At 44.8% G+C, this 18,648-nt stretch overlaps 1 protein-coding gene across 6 annotated transcripts in view; it reads right to left on the bottom strand.

Annotated features, from left to right (window-relative positions):
• The window catches only part of LOC119971823 (deformed epidermal autoregulatory factor 1 homolog), a 126,123-nt gene that overhangs the window by 82,648 nt on the left and 24,827 nt on the right, over positions 1 to 18,648 (bottom strand). For 5 of the 6 annotated variants that reach the window (XR_005461920.1, XR_005461921.1, XM_038808016.1 and 2 more), the window contains exons 3-4: positions 18,156 to 18,285; positions 1,737 to 1,883 (exon numbers count right to left, since the gene is read on the bottom strand). Coding sequence is in view for 3 of the 6 variants with exons in the window: in XM_038808016.1 (XP_038663944.1) it covers positions 1,737 to 1,883; positions 18,156 to 18,285 (277 nt within the window). In the remaining 3 variants the exon portion in view is untranslated. The remainder of the gene's footprint in view (positions 1 to 1,736; positions 1,884 to 18,155; positions 18,286 to 18,648) is intronic. The other variant, XM_038808018.1, reaches the window with a different exon arrangement.

The raw sequence follows: 18,648 nt of genomic DNA on the forward strand, positions 1-18,648 counted from the left end.
AGATGACTGAACATTTGGAAAAACAAATCTAAATCCACCATTATCAGCATGGTTTTATGAGAGGCAAGTCATACTTGACAAGCTTGCTTGAGTTCTTTGAGGATGTAACCAGCAAGATGGACAATGGGGGACCTGAGGATGTGGTATATCTAGACTTTCAGAAGGCTTTCTACAAGTGCCACATTAAAGACTGATCCAGAAGGCGAGACTGCAGGGAATTGGAGATAGAGTACTAGATTGGATTGAGGATTGGCTGACTGACAGAAAGCAGAGGGTTGGGATAAATGGATCCTTCTCTGGCTGGCGAACTGTAACTAGCAGGGTTCCTCAAGGGTCAGTCTTCGGACCTCAACTGTTTACAATCTATATAAATGAACTGCAAGCAGCGACAGAGTGTAACATAGCAAAATGTGCAGATGATACTAAAATAGGTGGAAATTTAGGCACTGCTGAGGACTTAAAGATTTTACAGACGGATATAAATAGGCTAAGAGACTGGGCCAAAATTTGGCAGATGGAGTTTAATGTCGATAAGTGTGAGGTTATCTATTTTAGCCGAAAAAGTAGAAAGGCAAATTATTATCTAAATGGAAAGCTATCGAGATGCATCTGGACAGGGCAGCACGGTGGTGCAGTGGTTAGCACTGCTGCGTCAAAGCGCTGAGGTCCCAGGTTTGATCCCAGCTCTGGGTCACTGTTTGCACATTCTCCCCGTGTTTGCATGGGTTTTGCCTCCACAACCCAAAGATGTGCAAGGTAGATGGATTGGCCACGCTAAATTGCCCCTTAATTGAACAAAATGAATTGAGCACTAAATTTATTTTTTTTAAAGATGCACCTGGGCAGAGGGATCTGGGTGTCTTTGTTCATGAATTGCAGAAAGTCGGTATGCAGGTACACATGTAATTAAAAAGGCAAATGGAATGTTAATGTTTATTGCAAAAGGACTGGAGTGCAAAAGAGAAGTGTTGTTACAATTGTATAGCGTGTTGGTGAGGCCACATCTGGAATATTATGTCCAGTTTTGGTCTCCTTATTTGAGGAAGGATGGGGTGGCACTGAAGTCAGTTGAGAGGAGGTTCACCAGATTGATTTCGGGGGAGAAAGGGTTAATGTGTGAGGAGAGATTAAACAATTTGGGCTTACACTCGCTGGAGATTAGAAGGATGAGAGCGGATCTGATCGAGACATATAAAATACTAAAAGGGATTGAGAAAGTAAACGTAGACCAAATGTTTCCCCTTGTGGGCAATCTAGAACAAGAGGTTACAGATATAGAATGAGGCGGTAGATTTAAAACTAAGGTGAGGAGGAACTACTTGCGCAGAGGGTGGTGAATTTGTGAAACTCACTGCCCCATAGTGCAGTGGAATCTGAATCATTAATTGGTCAAGAAGGAGATAGATATATCTCTGATTTTAAAAAACGGGTTAAAGGAACATGGGGAACAGGCAGAGAGGTGGATTTGAGTCCAGGAAGAGATCAGCCATGATCTGATTGAATGGTGGAGGGGGCTCAAAGGGCTGAATTGCCTACTTCTGCTCCTAATTCCTATGTTCCTATCAGGAATACAGGATTGGATCCCAGGAACATGGGAATTTCTGGTTGATAGTCCATCAAGTTCCTGATTGGCTCAATCATGAGACTTTGGCTAATCACAGTAATCAATCATCATCAATTAGTCTGTGCCAAACCTAGATACGGAGGAAAACCAGAGAAAATTGTGATTGTCTCACCTGAACCAAGTTTGTTTTTGAACAAAATTCCACTAGTATTCCGGCATCTGACTGGCAGCTCGTTCTCATACACAGAAGGATCCCAGTTGTATTTTGTTCCCTCTTTGTCGGAGCCTTGTGTCAGAGGAGTTGAAGCTATCTGTGGACCTGGTAGAAAGCAACAGAAACAATATTAAACATAAAGACCCGTCTTTTTCAAGTATTCAAATAGTATCCCTTCAAATAAAAATGATGATGCAGTTATCAGACAATAATAGGTTTCAGAGGACATCTCATAGCCTCTCAGTCCCAAAATGAAGGAAACACCAAAAGAACCTCAGTTCTTACCTGGAATTCCTGAGAACCAGTACGTCTCTTAGATGATAGAACCTTAGAGTGTGCAGCATGGGAACCTGTCATGTTGTGCCTGTGCTAACTCCACATCAAAGCTATCTACTCCAAAACCCAGCCGACAAGTTAAATATACTGACATAACTTGCATACATTACTGGAGACAGTGGCCTGGATTTTCATGCTGGAGCCAGGTAGTGTGAGTCGTAAGATTTTCTGTTTTGCAGCACCCGCCTCAGGAAAAATTGCCCAAAATGGCAGGGCCTTCCTTCCACTGGGGGAGGGGTGGGTGGATGCATATAGTCAGGCCTGCTACTCCTGGACACAATTTAGGAGGAACCCGTAGGAGCTGCCAAGTGCCACGGCAGGCTGTTTAAAAGGCCTGCCTAGCTTCTGAGACTTCATCCTAGTTGTTTCCTTCAACAATAGGTCTTCTAACCCTCGCCCTCTTCACTCCTCCACCTACTCCTCATGTCCATTCAAGCCAACCCATGCCCTCACTCACCCTATTGGCCTCCCATATCCTCCAAGCCAACCCGACCCATACCCACCACCCAATCCCTTTGCCCAATATAGCCCTTATGCCAACTTAGTGCCAACTCATGACCCACCAATCACTACCTTTTGCATAGCTCATCCAGTATCTACCATGGACAGACCTTGGGCGCCATGCTGAGATGCAGTAAAATAAAGGTTTAGTTATCTATTGCAGAGTTCACTATATAAAAAACAGTCCATTCGTGAAAGCCCATTCAAAACATTCAAAACCCTAAAATACTTAATCCTTTATCAAAACAAGACTTCTTTTTATTACCCATGTCAAAGACAGCTAATCTTTTAAAAACCTCTTTCAGCTGTCAAATCAACTGTAAACTTACAACCCTGTACCCCATGGTGACAATAATAGGTTGTTGAAAACACTGAAACATTAATAATGAGAGCACTTGCAGCTATGTCAACAAACAATTATCAAAACTATTAGAGCATGGACGGCACAGTAGCACAGTGGTTAGCACTGTTGCTTCATAGCACCAGGAACCCGGGTTCAATTTCCGGCTTGCGTCACTGTCTGTGTGAAGTCAGCACTTTCTCCCAGTGTCTGCGTGGGTTTCCTCCGGGTGCTCCAGTTTCCTCCCTCTAGTCCCAAAAGATGTGCTTGTTAGGTGAATTGAACATTCTGAATTCTCCCTCAGTGTACCCGAACAGGCGCCGTAGTGTGGCAACTAGGGGATTTTCTCAGTAACTTCATTGCTGTGTTAATGTCAGCCTACTTGTGACACTAATAAAGATTATTATTACATATATTTTTGAGTGGAACGATGGCGCAGTAGTTAGCACTGCTGCCTCACGGCACCGAGGACCTGTGTTTGGTCCCGGCCCTGGGTCACTGTCCATGAGGAGTTTGCACATTCTCCCCGTATCTGCTTGGGTCTCACCACCCCCACCCCCAAAACTCAAAGATGTGCAGAGTAGGTGGAATGACCACATTAAATTGCCCTTAATTGGAAAAAAGAATTGGGTACTCTAAATGTCTTGAAAAAATTATTACATTTATTTTCAAATCTCAGAGACAGTTTTATTTATTTTTTAAGGGATGTACATTTAAATAACTTGACAGTTTTACAGACCTTACCCACCCTTCAAGAGCAGATGCAAATTCTCTAAATATACAGAACTTCCACTCAGCGCTGAGTTCAAATGGTCCAGCTGAGTTCAGGATTCCCACATGTAGGAATTATACCCTGTCCCTGTTCCTCTGTCCAACCCCAACCCCACTCTCCCTCCACAAGGTGAAAATAGGATTGGTTGGAAATAAGAGTGGAATTTCTGGAAGTACCCACCATTCTGGAAGCCCCCTGGAATTTTCCAAATTCTGTGAAAATCCAGGTCACTGTGTCCATTTGTATCGCATGCTTCGAGCAGTTGACAGCAAACACAATAGGAAAAGACTATCATTTAGATCAGGGGTGGGCAAACTACGGCCCGCGGGCCGCATGCGGCCCGCCAAAGGTATTTCTGCGGCCCACCAAGTCATTAAAAAAAAAAATAATTTTTTTTTTTAATGTTTTTTTTAAAAAAAAATTTTAAGGTTAATGGGGGGGGGGGGGGGGGGGGGCTGTTGGGTTACTTACTGGTATAGGGTGGATACGTTGACTTGAGTAGGGTGATCATTGCTCGGCACAACGTCGAGGGCCAAAGGGCCTGTTCTGTGCTGTACTGTTCTATGTTCTATATGAGGCGCCCAGAATCATAACCGGGTGAAGTAATTATTTTACTTAATATACTATGCGGCCCTTTGTGAATTGTGAATTTCTGAATGTGGCCCTTGCACGGAAAAGTTTGCCCACCCCTGATTTAGATAATGCCTTTCACAATCTTTGAACATACTAAAACTCTACAGCCAATGAAGTACTTTCAAACTGTAGTCACTGTTGTGATTTTTAAAAAGTGACAGCTGGTTCATGCACAGTAAGATCCACAAACAGGACCAAAATAATGGCAAGATAATCTGGCTTTTTCTTGAAGTGACATAGGTTCAAAGATATCGGGGGAAGGGGGGGGGGGATTTTGTCACAGGTTTAGAGGTATAGGCACTGGGAAAAAGGAAAAACCCCATCAGGACAGCTCCTCCACGTAGCCCTGCCTCTGGATGAGTTTCCCAGGGCAGGTTATCAGGAGAATTGGCAATCCATTCACCAGAGTTGGCCAGGTAATAAAGACATTTAATGCCTCAGTTAGCAACCATTTTTCAGAGGAGACATGTTTGCTGGCATTGTTCAAAATCCTATCCACCTTGCAGCCCCCATCAGCCCAGTGTCTCTATAGTCTGACAACACTTCAGAGGTACCTGGAGGTCAAGGGGCCATCAGCAACTGCTGTAAATGGCAGCATAAAGGATCAGAATAGTGAAACACATTCATTTGGAGGCATTTCCCCTTTACACTGATAAAATAATTGAATAGTTACAACACAGGAAGTTATTTGGCTCGCATGTCCTCTACGAGAGCAGTTCTGTAGGTCCCTCTGCCTTCCCTTTTTCTGTAGACCTGCAAAAGTGTTTCTCTGCAGATAATTATCCAATTCCCTTTTGATAGCCCCAATTAAATCTAGCTTCACCACACTATCAGGCAGTTCATTCCAGATGCTAACCACTTGCTGTGTAATGCCATCTCTGGCTCTTTTTTCAATTATTTTAAATTGGCATCTTCTGGTTCCCAGCCCTTCCACCAATGGGAACAGTTTCACCCTATCTTCCTGGTCCAAAACCCTCATGATTTTGAGCATTTCTATCAAACCTTCTCGCCACCTTCCCTTTATTACGATCCCAATAGTGGCTAGGATACTGGACCAAAACCCCAATATTTTAGTTTATTTGAAGACTCTGCTGAAAAGAATGATTCGCTCCAGGTGAGAATCCCTGAAAAAAAATAGGGTTTTGGTATTTCTAAAATAATACCTTTTTTTAAACCGTCATGCCGGTGATATTATCGGTTTTTAAAAATATGTTTAGAGTACCCAATTCTTTTTTTACAATTAAGGGGCAATTTAGTGTGGCCAATTCACCTCCCCTTAAAACAAAACCTTTATCATAAATACAATATTAAACGTTTAACTTCACACCCGAAAAAAAGCTTACAATTGCCCCTTAACAATTTCCCATTAAATAATAAGAAACATACAGCTCTTAATCCACCTTAAAATTAGCAGGGCATACTGTGGTACAAAAGAGATTCTGGCTCTTGTTAGAAATCCTTTAGACTCTGGCAGAAAGTCTTTAAATAGCTGCTTCAACTCGGTTGTTTCAGCCTCTTGTCTTCAAACACGACTGCTCATGCTTTTAAAATATTATTTCTCTTTATTCCCTATCATATCCTACTGGGAAAGAAAATTGGCTTTATCTGTGGTCCATAAAAAACATAAGGATTACCAGATCAGACTTCACTTCGGACAGACTCTCGCATAAGTTCTGTCTAAGTAGTCCTGGCATTATCAAGCAGATAGGGAGTTTCTGTGATAGCTTCCAGAAATGTTCTAAAGCTGCTTGAAGACGAGTTCATTTAGTACAAGCTCTTCAGCCTCTGGATCCAGTATTCCAGCACTGAAGGTTCTCTCTGTGAAACAGAGACAGCTCCAGTCCTTCATCTTCCCTCCTGTGACTACTATGATAGGATGTGACTACCCTTGGAGCTTCACAGTTCCTGCATTTTCTTTCACTGCAACCTGGTTGTCTTGTGATTAATTCCCTCCCTTATTGAAGTTGTTGTTGCTCCTCTTCTAGCTCATGCAGATGACTGCTGGTATGCTAGAGTACCTATGAAATATGATCTCAGTTTTTGTATCGCAATTTTCTCCCAAATGTGCCTTTCCAAGCTAGCTTTCTCTTGTGTAACCATCACTGATACCTTCTGCCTGATGAAGCTCCAATGCTAGCTGCTCCCCAGCCTTCAGCTCGTCATTAACTTTGATAAGGAGTTCTGTTTTGCATTTACGTAAATCAGCCATCTCTGTTTGTACCTGTTCTAACTATAGTGGATTGAGTCTGTATGGATGTTGTTTAATGGGAGTAGCATTTCTTATATCTATATCATGCATAATTACTTTCGTACTTCCCAATTTATTCCCACACACAACTCCATCTGACTGTAATAACTCCTTTAGATTAGTTTGATTTTCCTCCGGAAGGTAACTCAATAATTTATCCCAATTTTTTATACTTCCTCATTATTCAATTTAATTTGAGGAATATCAAATTCAAAATCATCTGGATTCATCTCTTCTCCTTGAGCTACAACGACAAATGCTTCCTTCTTTCCTTCTCTATCAAAATACCTTTCAAGCAAATTAACACACTGAGTTTTCCTTCTGTCTGGCGTTCTTATCAAATAATTCACCTCACTCAATTTCCTTTCAATTTGAAAAAGCCCACTAAATCTTGCTTTTAATGGTAAATGTATCAGTTGTAACAATATTAGTACTTGCTTCCCACTAGACAAACCACGGGCGTGATTCTTCACCCCCCCATGCCGGGTGGGAGAATAGCGGGAGGGCCTCCCGACATTTTTCACACCCTCCCGCTATTCTCCCCCCCCCCCCCCACACGCCCGACCCACGCCACAAATCGCCGCTCGCCGTTTTTTACGGCGAGCGGCGATTCTCCGAGGCCGATGGGCCGAGCGGCTGGGCCTTCACGCCCGTTTCAACACAGCAGCAAACACACCTGCTCGCTGCCGTCGTGAAACGGGCGGCAGATGCCCATTTGGGCCATTTCTGTGGCATGTCTAGCAGTTTCAATTCTTTGCTCTTCCACATGAGTTCTCACTGCCGTGGAGAGTGAATCTTTAAATTCCTCCAAAATAATTGTTTCCTGAAGAGTGTCATATGTTTGGTCTATTTTTAATGCTCTTATCCACCTATCAAAATTATTTTGTATAATTCTCTTGAATTTTGTATATGTCTCACATGGTTCTTTTATTAGATTTCTAAACTTTTGTCTGTAGACATCTGACACCAGCAAACGCACTCAATATGGTTTTTCTCACCTTATTATAATCCCTAGATACCTCCTCTGATAGTGATGCAAACACTTTACTAGCTCTACCTACCAACTTTGTTTGAACCAATACTACCCACATGGTCTGTGGCCAGTTCAATTGTTTAGCCGCTTTCTCAAATAAAATGAAAAAGGCTTCCACCACATCTTTCTCATCAAATCTTGGCAATGAACATAGAACATAGATTATCCAGTGCAGAAGGAGGCCATTCGGACCATCGAGTCTGCACCGACCCATATAAGCCCTCACTTCCACCCCATCCCCGTAACCCAATAACCCCTCCTAACCTTTTTGGTCACAAAGGGCAATTTTTCATGGCCAATCCACCTAACCTGCACGTCTTTGAACTGTGGGAGGAAACTAGAGCACCCGGAGGAAACACACGCAGACACGGGGAGAACGTGCAGACTCCGCACAGACAGTAAACCTTTTTCGTTTTCTGCCCTCTTTTTCCCCTCCCTTTTTCCTTCTCTTCTGCCTTTGCCAATCTCTCCATTTCCTTTGCTTCTGCCATTGCCAATCTCTCCTTTTCCTTTGCTTCTATTTCCAATTTCTTCATTTCTATTTGTAATTGAATTCTAGCAATTTCTAATAATGCAGGCTATATCTCTGGAAAATGTAAGTGTTATGCTATGACTTGCATTATCTCTACCTTCCTCAACCCTTTCAATAAAGTTAACAGAAGCTTCTCCGCAAAACACAGAAGAAGGCTTTCGTCTTCCTTTGTAAACCATCCCGAGTAATTGCTTCCACACCCAGTAAAACTTTTGCAACTGAAACAGCCATCTCCAGTCACTCCTTATTTAAATTTCAAAACCTGAAAGAATGCACTCATTCCACACACTCACTGTCTTTAAGTTCAATAACCCTAAGACAAATAAGGAATTATAGTTAAGATCCCGGACGAGTCTCCAATTTTATTACAATCCCAGACCAAATCCTAACAGTGTTTAGGATACTGGACCGAAACCCCAATATTTTAGTTTATTTTAAGACTGTGCAGAAAGAATGATTCGCTCCAGAGGTGAGTGCATGAAAAAAATAGGGCTTTGGTATTTCTGAAAAAAACCTTTATTATAAATACAATATAAAACTTTTTAATATTATTTTCCCATTAAACAACAAAAAATAAATATAAATATAAAAGCAAATTGCTGCGAATGCTGGAATCTGAACAAATCTAAAAATCCAAAAGAAACATACAGCTCTTAATCCAGCATAAAATTAGCAGGGCATAGAGTAATACTCACAGTACAGAACTGATTCTGGCTCTTGTTAGAACCCCTTCAGGCTCTGACTGAATATCTTCAAATTGCTGCTCCAACTCAGTTGCTTCAGCCTCTTCCTTGTCTTTAGATAAGAATGCTCTGCTTTTAAAATATTACTCTTTATTCCCCTATCTTCCTGGGAAAGTAAACTGCCTATATCTGTGGTCCAAAACTCCCCCACAAATGTTGCCAAGTCAGACTTCACTTCAAAAGCCCTTTCTCCAACACTCTGTCTCCACAGCTTTCTCCAATACTGCCTTTCTCCACAGCTTCTCAGAATGTCTCAGTGCCTTCCTTGGTTCCTCACAGCAATTACCTCATCTCCCCAAGCTAAAAAAACAAATTTTCTCTACGGGCTGAAAAGCACTTCAACTCCCCAGGGACTTCGCCAGGCATTAGCCATGGCTGGAAAACACATTCCTCGGTCAATTTCCCCACTTTTACTAGAAGCAAAATAAAATCCTTTTTAAAACCCTGACCACTGAAAAGAAGCACCTTCTAACCCCAGGCATTTAACCATTAAATTGCCCAATATTTAGAAGCTAATATTCCTAAAATGTTCTATCATCACATCTTCTCCAAGAAGAACAGCCGTGGCTTCTCCAACCTACCCTCGTGACAGATGCCCCTCATCTCTGGAACTATCTCATGGAATTTTCTGCACCCTCTATTTGCCTTCATATCCTTCTGTAAATATCATGCTTAGAAGTGGACACAACACACCAGTTGAGGTTGAATCAAAGTTCCTTAAAGGTTGACCATAACTTCCTTGCTTTTGTAGTCTATGCCTACTTAGAAAGTCCAGAATCCCATATCCTATTCGTGCCACTTTCTCAACGAGCCACCTTCAATGATTTGTGCACATATGTCCCAGGTCTGTGTCCCTGCACTCCCTTTGGAATTGGATACTTTCCTGTATTTTGCCTTTCCTCATTCACGCTGCCAAAATGTATTGCTTCACAGATCTCTGTATCAAATTTCATCTGCCCATTGTTTGCCCATTCCACCAATCGACGTCCTCTGAAGACTTTGAAGTTGTGCCCTGTAAATCCATGTCCAGGTCATAAAATGGAGCAACAAAAAAAAGTGGGACTGTTCCGACCCCTAAGGACCCCAACTATACACTTTCCTTCAGTCCAAAAAGCAACTCTTGGTTTCCTGCCACTCAATCAACTTCCTATTTCATGCAGACACTGTTCCTTTTATTGCATGGGTTTCAACTTTGCTGACAAGCCTCTTATACGGTACTTAACCAATGCCTTTTGGAAGTCCATGTCCACATCAACCACATTACCATCATCGACGTTCTCAATCAAATTAATTAAACATGGTTAATTTACCATATCTATGCTGGGTTTCCCTAATTAATCCACATGTGTCTGAGTGACTGTTAATTTAGTCCTGGAACGAAAGGGACCATCTGCGATGGGCTAGGTACAGAGTGGAATTAAAGGGGCGGGAGTTAAGTAGGGAAGATGACGGACGTAGAGGGGATTGGAGGCGCAAATCTCCGGTAAGGTTGGTAACGTGGAACGTCCTGGGACTGAATGGGCTGGTTAAAAGGTCGCGGGTGTTCGCGCGCCTCAGGAGCTTGAAAGCGGGGGTGGTCTTTCTGCAGGAGACACACCTCCGTGTGAAGGACCAGGTTAGGTTAAGGAAAGGGTGGGTCGGGCAGGTTTTTCACTCGGGGTTTGATTTGAAATCGAGAGGTGTGGCGATTTTAATGAGCAAAAGAAAATGGGATTTGTGAGTGCGAAGGAGGTGAGGGATCTGGGTGGAAGATTTGTGATTGTGAATGGGGTATTGGAAGGGGCACCGGTTGTGTTGGTAAATGTGTATGCCCCAAATTGGGATGATGTGGGTTTTATGGGGGGGTTGCTGGTAGCAATCCCGGATTTGGCCACACACCAGTTGATCATGGGAGGAGATTTTAACTGTGTCCTGGAGCCGAGGGTGGACAGATCGAGCCCCAGGGCAATGGGCAGGGTACGAATGGCAAGGGGGGGTTTATGGAGACGATGGGAATGGTGGATCCATGGCACTTTCAGAACCCGGGGGGGGGGGAAAGAGAGTATTCCTTCTTTCCACATGTCCATAAGGTGTATTTGAGGATTGACTACTTTGTAGTGAATCGGAAGATTTTGGTTGGGGTGGAGGGGGCAGAGTATGCGGGGATAGTTATCTCGAACCATGCACCCCACTGGTTGGAGATTCGGTTTAGAACAGGACGAGAGCAGACGCCTGCATGGAGGTGTAACTCGGGGTTGTTGGCGGATGGAGGTTTTTGTGATAAGGTGCGGTTGGTGATTAAGGATTATGTGGAGTTGATTCAGAATGGGGAGGTGTCAGCTGGCATTTTGGGGGAAGCACTGAAAGCAGTTATCCGGGGAGAAATTATTTTGTTTCCGGTTCATGCGGATAAGGAAAGGAGGGCGGAACATAACCGTCGAGTGAGCGAGATAGTGGAGGCAGACAGAGAATATTCGAGGGTGCCCACTATGGACAGATTGGCGAGGAGGAAAAAGTTGCAGGGGCGGTTTGACAGGCTGACAACGGGGAGGGCGGTAGGGCAGCTGCGTTGGGCAAGAGGGGTGCAATAAGAGTATGGGGAGAAGGCGAGCCGCATGCTAGCACACCAGCTGCGGAAGCAGGCTGCGTCTAGGGAAATATTGAAGATCCGGACTGGGGCTGGGGATGTGGTGTCGGAGCCAGGGAAGATAAATGAGGCATTTACAGAGTATTACCAGAGACTTTATGAGGCGGATTCTGGGGAGAGGAGGGGGACATGGGGTGGTTTTTGGACGAGCTGGAATTTCCCCAGGTGGAAGAAGCAAAGGGGCAGGCATTGGAGGAGCCACTGGGGCTGAGGGAAGTGCTGGATAGTATCAGGGGTATGAAGTCGGGGAAGGCCCCTGGGCTGGATGGGTACCCGGCGGAATTTTATAAGGAATTTGCGGCAGACTTGGCACCACATCAGTTGGGGGCGTTTAATGAAGCACTGGAGAAGGGGGAGTTGCCGGAGACGATGACGCAGTCAGTAATCGCACTAATCCCCAAAAAAGGGAAGGATCCGGTGGAATGTGGGTCATATAGACCCATATCATTACTGAACACGGATGTGAAAGTATTGACTAAGTTGTTGGCAGGGAGGATGGATGATTGTATCCCGGGGGTGGTTGCAGAAGATCAAACAGGCTTCGTGAAGGGCAGGCAGCTTGCGAGTAATATAAGACGGCTGTTTGAATGTGGTGATGAATTCGTCGGGGCTCTGGTACCGGAGGTGGTGGTGTCCATGGACGCGGAGAAGGCATTTGATCGGGTGGCGTGGCGGTACTTGTTCGAGGTTTTGGGAAGGTTTGGATTTGGGCCGAGATTTGTGGCATGGGTGCGGTTGCTCTATGTGGTGCCAAGAGCGAGAGTGAGGACGAATGATATGAGCTCACAAAGTTTTGACTTACACAGGAGTATGAGGCAGTGGTGCCTGCTGTCGCCGTTGCTGTTTGCGCTGGCCATAGAGCCATTGGCGATGGCTCTCAGGGCGTCGGCAGAGTGGCAGGGGATAATGAGGGGACAGAGGGAGCATCGGGTGTCGCTCTATGCCGATGACCTCTTGCTGTATGTTTCAGATCCGTTGGAGAGTATGGGAAGGATTATGGGTCTGTTGGGGAGGTTTGGAGGGCTTTCAGGGTACAGGCTGAATGTAGGGAAAAGCGAGGTATTTCCGGTGAATGAGCTGGCACAGCGGGCTAATTTAGGGAGGATGCCATTTTCAGTAGCAAGGGATAGGTTTAGGTACTTGGAGATTCAGGTAGCGAGGAATGGACGGGGCTCCATAAGTGGAACATAATGAAGCTGGTGGAGAAGGCCAGGGAGGATCTTTGGAGGTGGGATCCACTGCACTTAACGTTGGCGGGGAGGGTCCAAGTGGTGAAAATGAATATTCTGCTGAGGTTCTTGTTTATCTTTCAGGCTCTCCCGATCTTTATACCAAAGGCCTTTTCTCGGAGAGTGGACACGATCATCTCGGACTTTGTATCGGTGGGGAACGTGCCAAGGGTGGGGAGGACCCTGTAGGGGGAGTTGGCGTTGCCGAACTTGCTTCATTATTATTGGGCGGCAAATGTGGACAAGGTGCAGCGGTGGTGGGAAGGTGAAGGGGTAGAGTGGGTTAGGATGGAGGAGGAATCTTGTAAGGGGTCTAGTTTGAGGGCCATGGTGACGGCAGTGTTGCCAATGTAGGTATTCCGAGTAGGTATTCAGGGAGCCCCGTGGTGCAGTCCATGGTGAAGATATGGAATCAGCTGAGGAGTTGTTTTAGGATGGAAGGGATGTCGGTGCTCACGCTGCTGTGCGAGAATCATGGGTTTGAGTCGGAGGGATGGATAGTGTATATAGGAGGTGGAAGGAAGTGGGGCTGGTCAAGGTGAAGAAGGGTATTTGCAGCAAGGGTTCGCCAGTCTGGTGGAGCTCAGAGAGAGGGTAGAGCTGCCGAAGGGTAGTGAGTTCAGGTATCTACAGGTTAGGGCATTTGCACGAAAGGTCTGGAGAGGGTTCCCTAGGTTGCCGGGATATACCCTGCTAGAGCGATTGCTGCTTCCAGATGTGGAAGGGGAGGGAAAAGTTGGGGATATATATAAATGGCTGGGAGAGCAGGGAGGTGAGCAGGTGGTGAAGATCAAGGAGAAATGGGAAGCGGAGTTGGGAATGGAGATCAATTGGGGAGTATGGAGTGAGGCACTGCGAAGGGTAAAAGGTTTAAGGTGGTGCACAGAATGCATATGACCCGGGTGAGAATGAGTGGGTTCTTTCAGGGGGTAGCAGATGAGTGTGAGAGGTGTGGGCGGGGGCCAGCGAATCACGCGCACATGTTTTGGGTTTGCGAAAAATTAGGAAGATTCTGGGCGGGAGTGATCGCGGTCTTAGCCAGGATAGTGGAGGAGGGAGTTGACCTGGACCCTTTGGTGGCGATATTTGGGACTGCAGAGAAGCCGGAGCTCATGGAGAGGAGGAAGGCCGATATTATGCCCTTTGCCTCTCTGTTTGCACGGTGGCAAATTTTGCTGGAGTGGGGGTTGGCATTGCCACCGGGGGGCAGCAGCTTGCTTGGGTGGCCTGTACGACTTCCTGCGGTTAAAGAAAATAAAGTATGAATTAAGGGGCTCAGCGGGGGAGTTTGAGAAAAGGTGGGGGATGTTTGTGACCATGTTTGAGGAGCTGTTCGTCACAGGGGGGTGGGGGGGTAGGTGATGGGGAGAGGGGGAGGGGGGTGTGAAGAAGGGGAAAAATCTGTACAAACTGTATAGTAGATTGTTAGGAAGTAAGTTTCCCGGGGTGTTTACTTGCTGTAACATGCTTTGATACAAGTTTGTAATAAAATACGTTTTAAGATTTAGTCCTGGAACATTGTTTTTAAAAGTATTCCCACCACTAAGATTAAACTGAGTGACCTAAAGTCACTGGGCTTTTCCTTATACCCTTTTTTGAACATGGATGTAAGATTTGCAATTCTCCAGTGCTCTGGCATCACCTGTATAAAAATATATGGTCAGTGCTTCTGCAATTTCTCCCTTACTTCTCTCCGCATCCTCACCTGCATTTGATCTTGTCCGATAACTGACCAAATTTACCTTTTCTTTATAAAATTTTAGCTCATCCAATATCGCACTATCTCCTCTTTCACTTCAAATTTGGCAGCTACTTTGTCCTTGCTAAGTAGTCATTTAGAATCTCAACAATTCCCTCTGCTCTATGCATAAACCCCCTTTGTGGTCCCCAATCAACTCCACTCCTCCTTTAACCACCCTTTTACTAAATATAAGCCCATCCTTCCCTCTATTGGGAATGTAGCCAGACTTTATACGAACTATCTCCACTTTAAAACAACACTAAGTTTTACCAGCCAATCTTTGATTCCAACTTACCTGGGACAGATCCTTTCTCACCCCATTGAAATTGGCCCTCCCCTAATAATTATTTTTACTCTGGGCTGCCCTTTGTTCTTTTCCATCAGCTAATCTAAATCTTTGAATACTATAATCATTGTCCCCTAAATTTTTCCCTCATGATACTCACTCATCTGTCACCTCATTTTCCAGATCCATCAGTGCTTCCTTTCTCATTGGTGCAGAACTATACAGATCTAGAAAATTATCTTGAATACAAACTCTTCCCTCTCTCTGCCCTTTATATTATTACTATCCTAGTCTATATTAGGATAATTGATTTCTCTTATTATAACGATTCTATAGCTTTTGCACCACTATAATTTCCTCAAAAATATGCTCCTCCAAATCTTTCCATGTGTTGGTGGCCTGGAGAATATATCCAGCAGCGTAACAGTACCTCTAATGTCTCTTAACTCTAATCAAATTGATTCTGCCCTTATCAGTTTTGGGGAGGTATTCATCGCAGGGGGGTGGGGGGTAGGTGATGGGGAGAGCCTATTGTCTGAACCCATTTGAGTCCACCTCCTTATCAAGATGATCCCAAGGTCACCCACTGCCTCAGCAACACTTACCTCTCCCAGTGAGTCCACTAGCTGCCGTTTCTTCAGGCCCTCCATTGGCAATCCCGTGTCTGTATATTGTCCACTATCCTTAATTGGATGGTAAATACGGTGCACTGTTGAGAAGTGCGGGCTCGAGAACCATAAATTGTTCCAAATTCTGACCTGTGGCAATTAGACTCCACGTGCTACGTTGTCCTCACAGCTTATATTCATTCTCCTGGTTCCCCTTTATCGATTATGACAATTACAACTCAAAAGCTCTTTTTTTGTCACACGCAGTTTCCCTTTTATAAAAATAAGTTCTCAAGTTAACTAAATGCTTCCACTCCCATCATGCTACTTCACACCTTTTATGTGACTTTTTCTATAACAAAACACCCAAAGATACACATTACATTCAACTGTGGTCTAACCAATGTCTTGTACAGATTCCTCATTATATCCTTATATCTAGGCAAGTGACGAATCTTGATTTTAAACCACTGAGGAGGAAGAGGGGGCTGATGGCAATATTAGGCTTTAAGGAGGAAAATTTAGAAGTGCAGTTAGCCGAGACTTATGAGAAGCAGTGGATGCAAAACTGAATATATGTTTTCAAATTGAACATTTGAATAGACTTTTGGCTGTTCTCCAAATTTTCCTACCCCACCCACAATGATGCGCGTCGCTGGTAGGGCTGGAAAATCCCGCTCTTGAGGTATCTGTTGGATTTGGGAACCAGTGCATGTAATATACTTGGATTCCCAGAAGGCATTCAGCAAAACAGCGCCAGGGTACCAAGTTCGATTCCCGGCTTGGGTCACTGACTGCGTGGAGTCTGCATGTTCTCCCTGTGTCTTCGTGGGTTTCCTCCGGGTGCTCCGGTTTCCTCCCACAAGTCCTGAAAGATGTGCTGTTAGGTAATTTGGACATTCTGAATTCTCCCTCTGTGTACCCAAACAGACGCCGGAATGTGGCACTCGGGGTTTTTCACAGTAACTTCATTGCAGTGTTAATGTAAGCCGACTTGTGACAATAAAGATTATTATTAAATTATTAAGTGCCACATGGAAGGTTGATATGCAAGATAAGGACACACGAGGAGACTTATCAGCTGTTCACGCTGGCGGCAAATTCCGGTCCCATGCCAGCGCACGGGTTTCTCGGCGATGAGGGGTGCTGTCACCGGGAAATCCCATTGACAACGGCGGGGTCGCTAGTTCACACTTGCGGGCTGTCATCTCTGCCGCCAAAAAACATGCGGCGGGGTGGTCGATAAATCCCACCCGTCGAGTTGGGAGTCGACATATTAGCATGGATGAAGATTGGCTAATCGACAGAAAACAGAATATGAGTAGACGTGGCATTTTCAAGCTGGATGGCGACGATGATCAGTGCAGGGGCCTCAGCTGTTACAGTATTTGTGACTTGGATACATTACTCAATCTCTTCATCTACGTTTGCTGACAACAATAAACTAGATTGGAATATAAGCTGTGAGGACAACATAAGGAGGCTGCAAAGAGATATAGACAAGTTAAATGAGTGGGCAACAAGGTGGCAGATGGAATCTAATGTGGGGAGTGTGAGGTTATTCACTTTGGTCGTAAGGATGCAAAAGCAGAATGTTTTTTTAAAGGTGTGAAACTTCTAAATGTTGATGTCCTGAGTGATTTGGGCGTTTTTCTACTAAGAACACAAGAAGTTCGTATGCAAATAGAGCAAGCATTAGGAAAGAAATGCCATGTTGGGTTTGAAGTATAGGAATAAAGATGCCTTGCTACAATTGTAGAGGACTTTGATGAGACTCATTTCAAATACCTTCATAGTATTGTCTTTCTGCAGCCCTAAAACCTGCCGAGATACCTCCATTCCTCCAATTTGGGCCTTTTGCACACCCGTGGTTTTAATCACTCCACCATTGACGCCATGTATTCATTTACCTAGGCCTAAGCTCGGGAATTTGCTCACTAAACCTGTCTGCCCCTCTCTCCTCTTTAAGGTGTTTCTCAAAACCAATATATTTGACCAAACTTTTGATCACATGTCCTCATATCTTTTTGCGTGGCACAGTACAAGGAACATAGAACATACAGTGCAGAAGGAGGCCATTCGGCCCATCGAGTCTGCACCGACCCACTGAAGCCCTCACTTCCACCCCATCCCCGTAACCCAATAATCCCTCCTAACCTTTTTTGGTCACTAAGGGCAATTTATCATGGCCAATCCACCTAACCTGCACGTCTTTGGACTGTGGGAGGAAACCGGAGCACCCGGAGGAAATCCACGCAGACACGGGGAGAACGTGCAGACTCTGCACAGACAGTGACTCAGTGGGGAATCGAACCTGGGATCCTGACGCTGTGAAGACACAGTGCTATCCACTTGTGCTACCGTGCTGCCCAGTGTCACCTTTCATTCAATAATGCGCGTAAGCCACCGAGGGATGCTTTGCTGTTGAAATTCAAGTAGTCGTCGTTGGTTTGTTCTGAAGGGGACTGGGATACGGTACTAGTTTGGGGTGATTGTGAGGAGGGGAGCTGAAATTTGCATCATTTAACGACAAACGGCACTGGTTGGTGCTTTAAATTTTAGGTAGCATGATTGGAGTATCAATCAAAAGTAACCTTGCAGCATAGCAGCTATATTCACTCAACAATGCCCCCCCCCCCTTCCCCCCAGCAGCCAGAGAGCACTCCTTCCAGTGCTTCTCATGATTCAATCCCCCTGCCAGCTCTTCTTTCCCTGATTGTACCGAGAAGTGATCAGCACAGGACAGTACCTGGAGTTATAGGTGCGCTTGGTGTTTTCAATCCAGTCGTTTCCACAATGCTCCCGTCTGTGTGAACCACTATCAGCGTTGCTTTGTCGGTGGGGAGTCCTTCTCCAATCTGAAGTGTGGTTCTTCCCGACTGAGAAAGATGAAAATAAGCACCATCTGAACAGGGAATCTTAAATTGTGAGGCCACCCACACAAAGCCAGGACCCCAACCCCAAGTAACAAATTGACTGGACAAAAAGTCGAACTACAGGCAGTCCTCGGACTTATAGCACAATTGTTTCCTGAAAACCACGTATCAAGTCAAAGCATAGTAATCCCGAAAGAATAATGTAATGGCGGATTGGTTCCTGAACCAAGGCCTGACACCCTATTTTCACCAAAATAACCCAGAATTCTGTATTCAGTCAATTATGGACCAGTAACAGTAAGGTATTTATTCACGTAAAAATTCCTAGTACTATGCACTGTACATTACCGACAAACCAACTAAAAA

The sequence above is a fragment of the Scyliorhinus canicula genome, chromosome 9 (assembly GCF_902713615.1).
Source record: "Scyliorhinus canicula chromosome 9, sScyCan1.1, whole genome shotgun sequence".
NCBI lineage: Eukaryota > Metazoa > Chordata > Chondrichthyes > Carcharhiniformes > Scyliorhinidae > Scyliorhinus > Scyliorhinus canicula.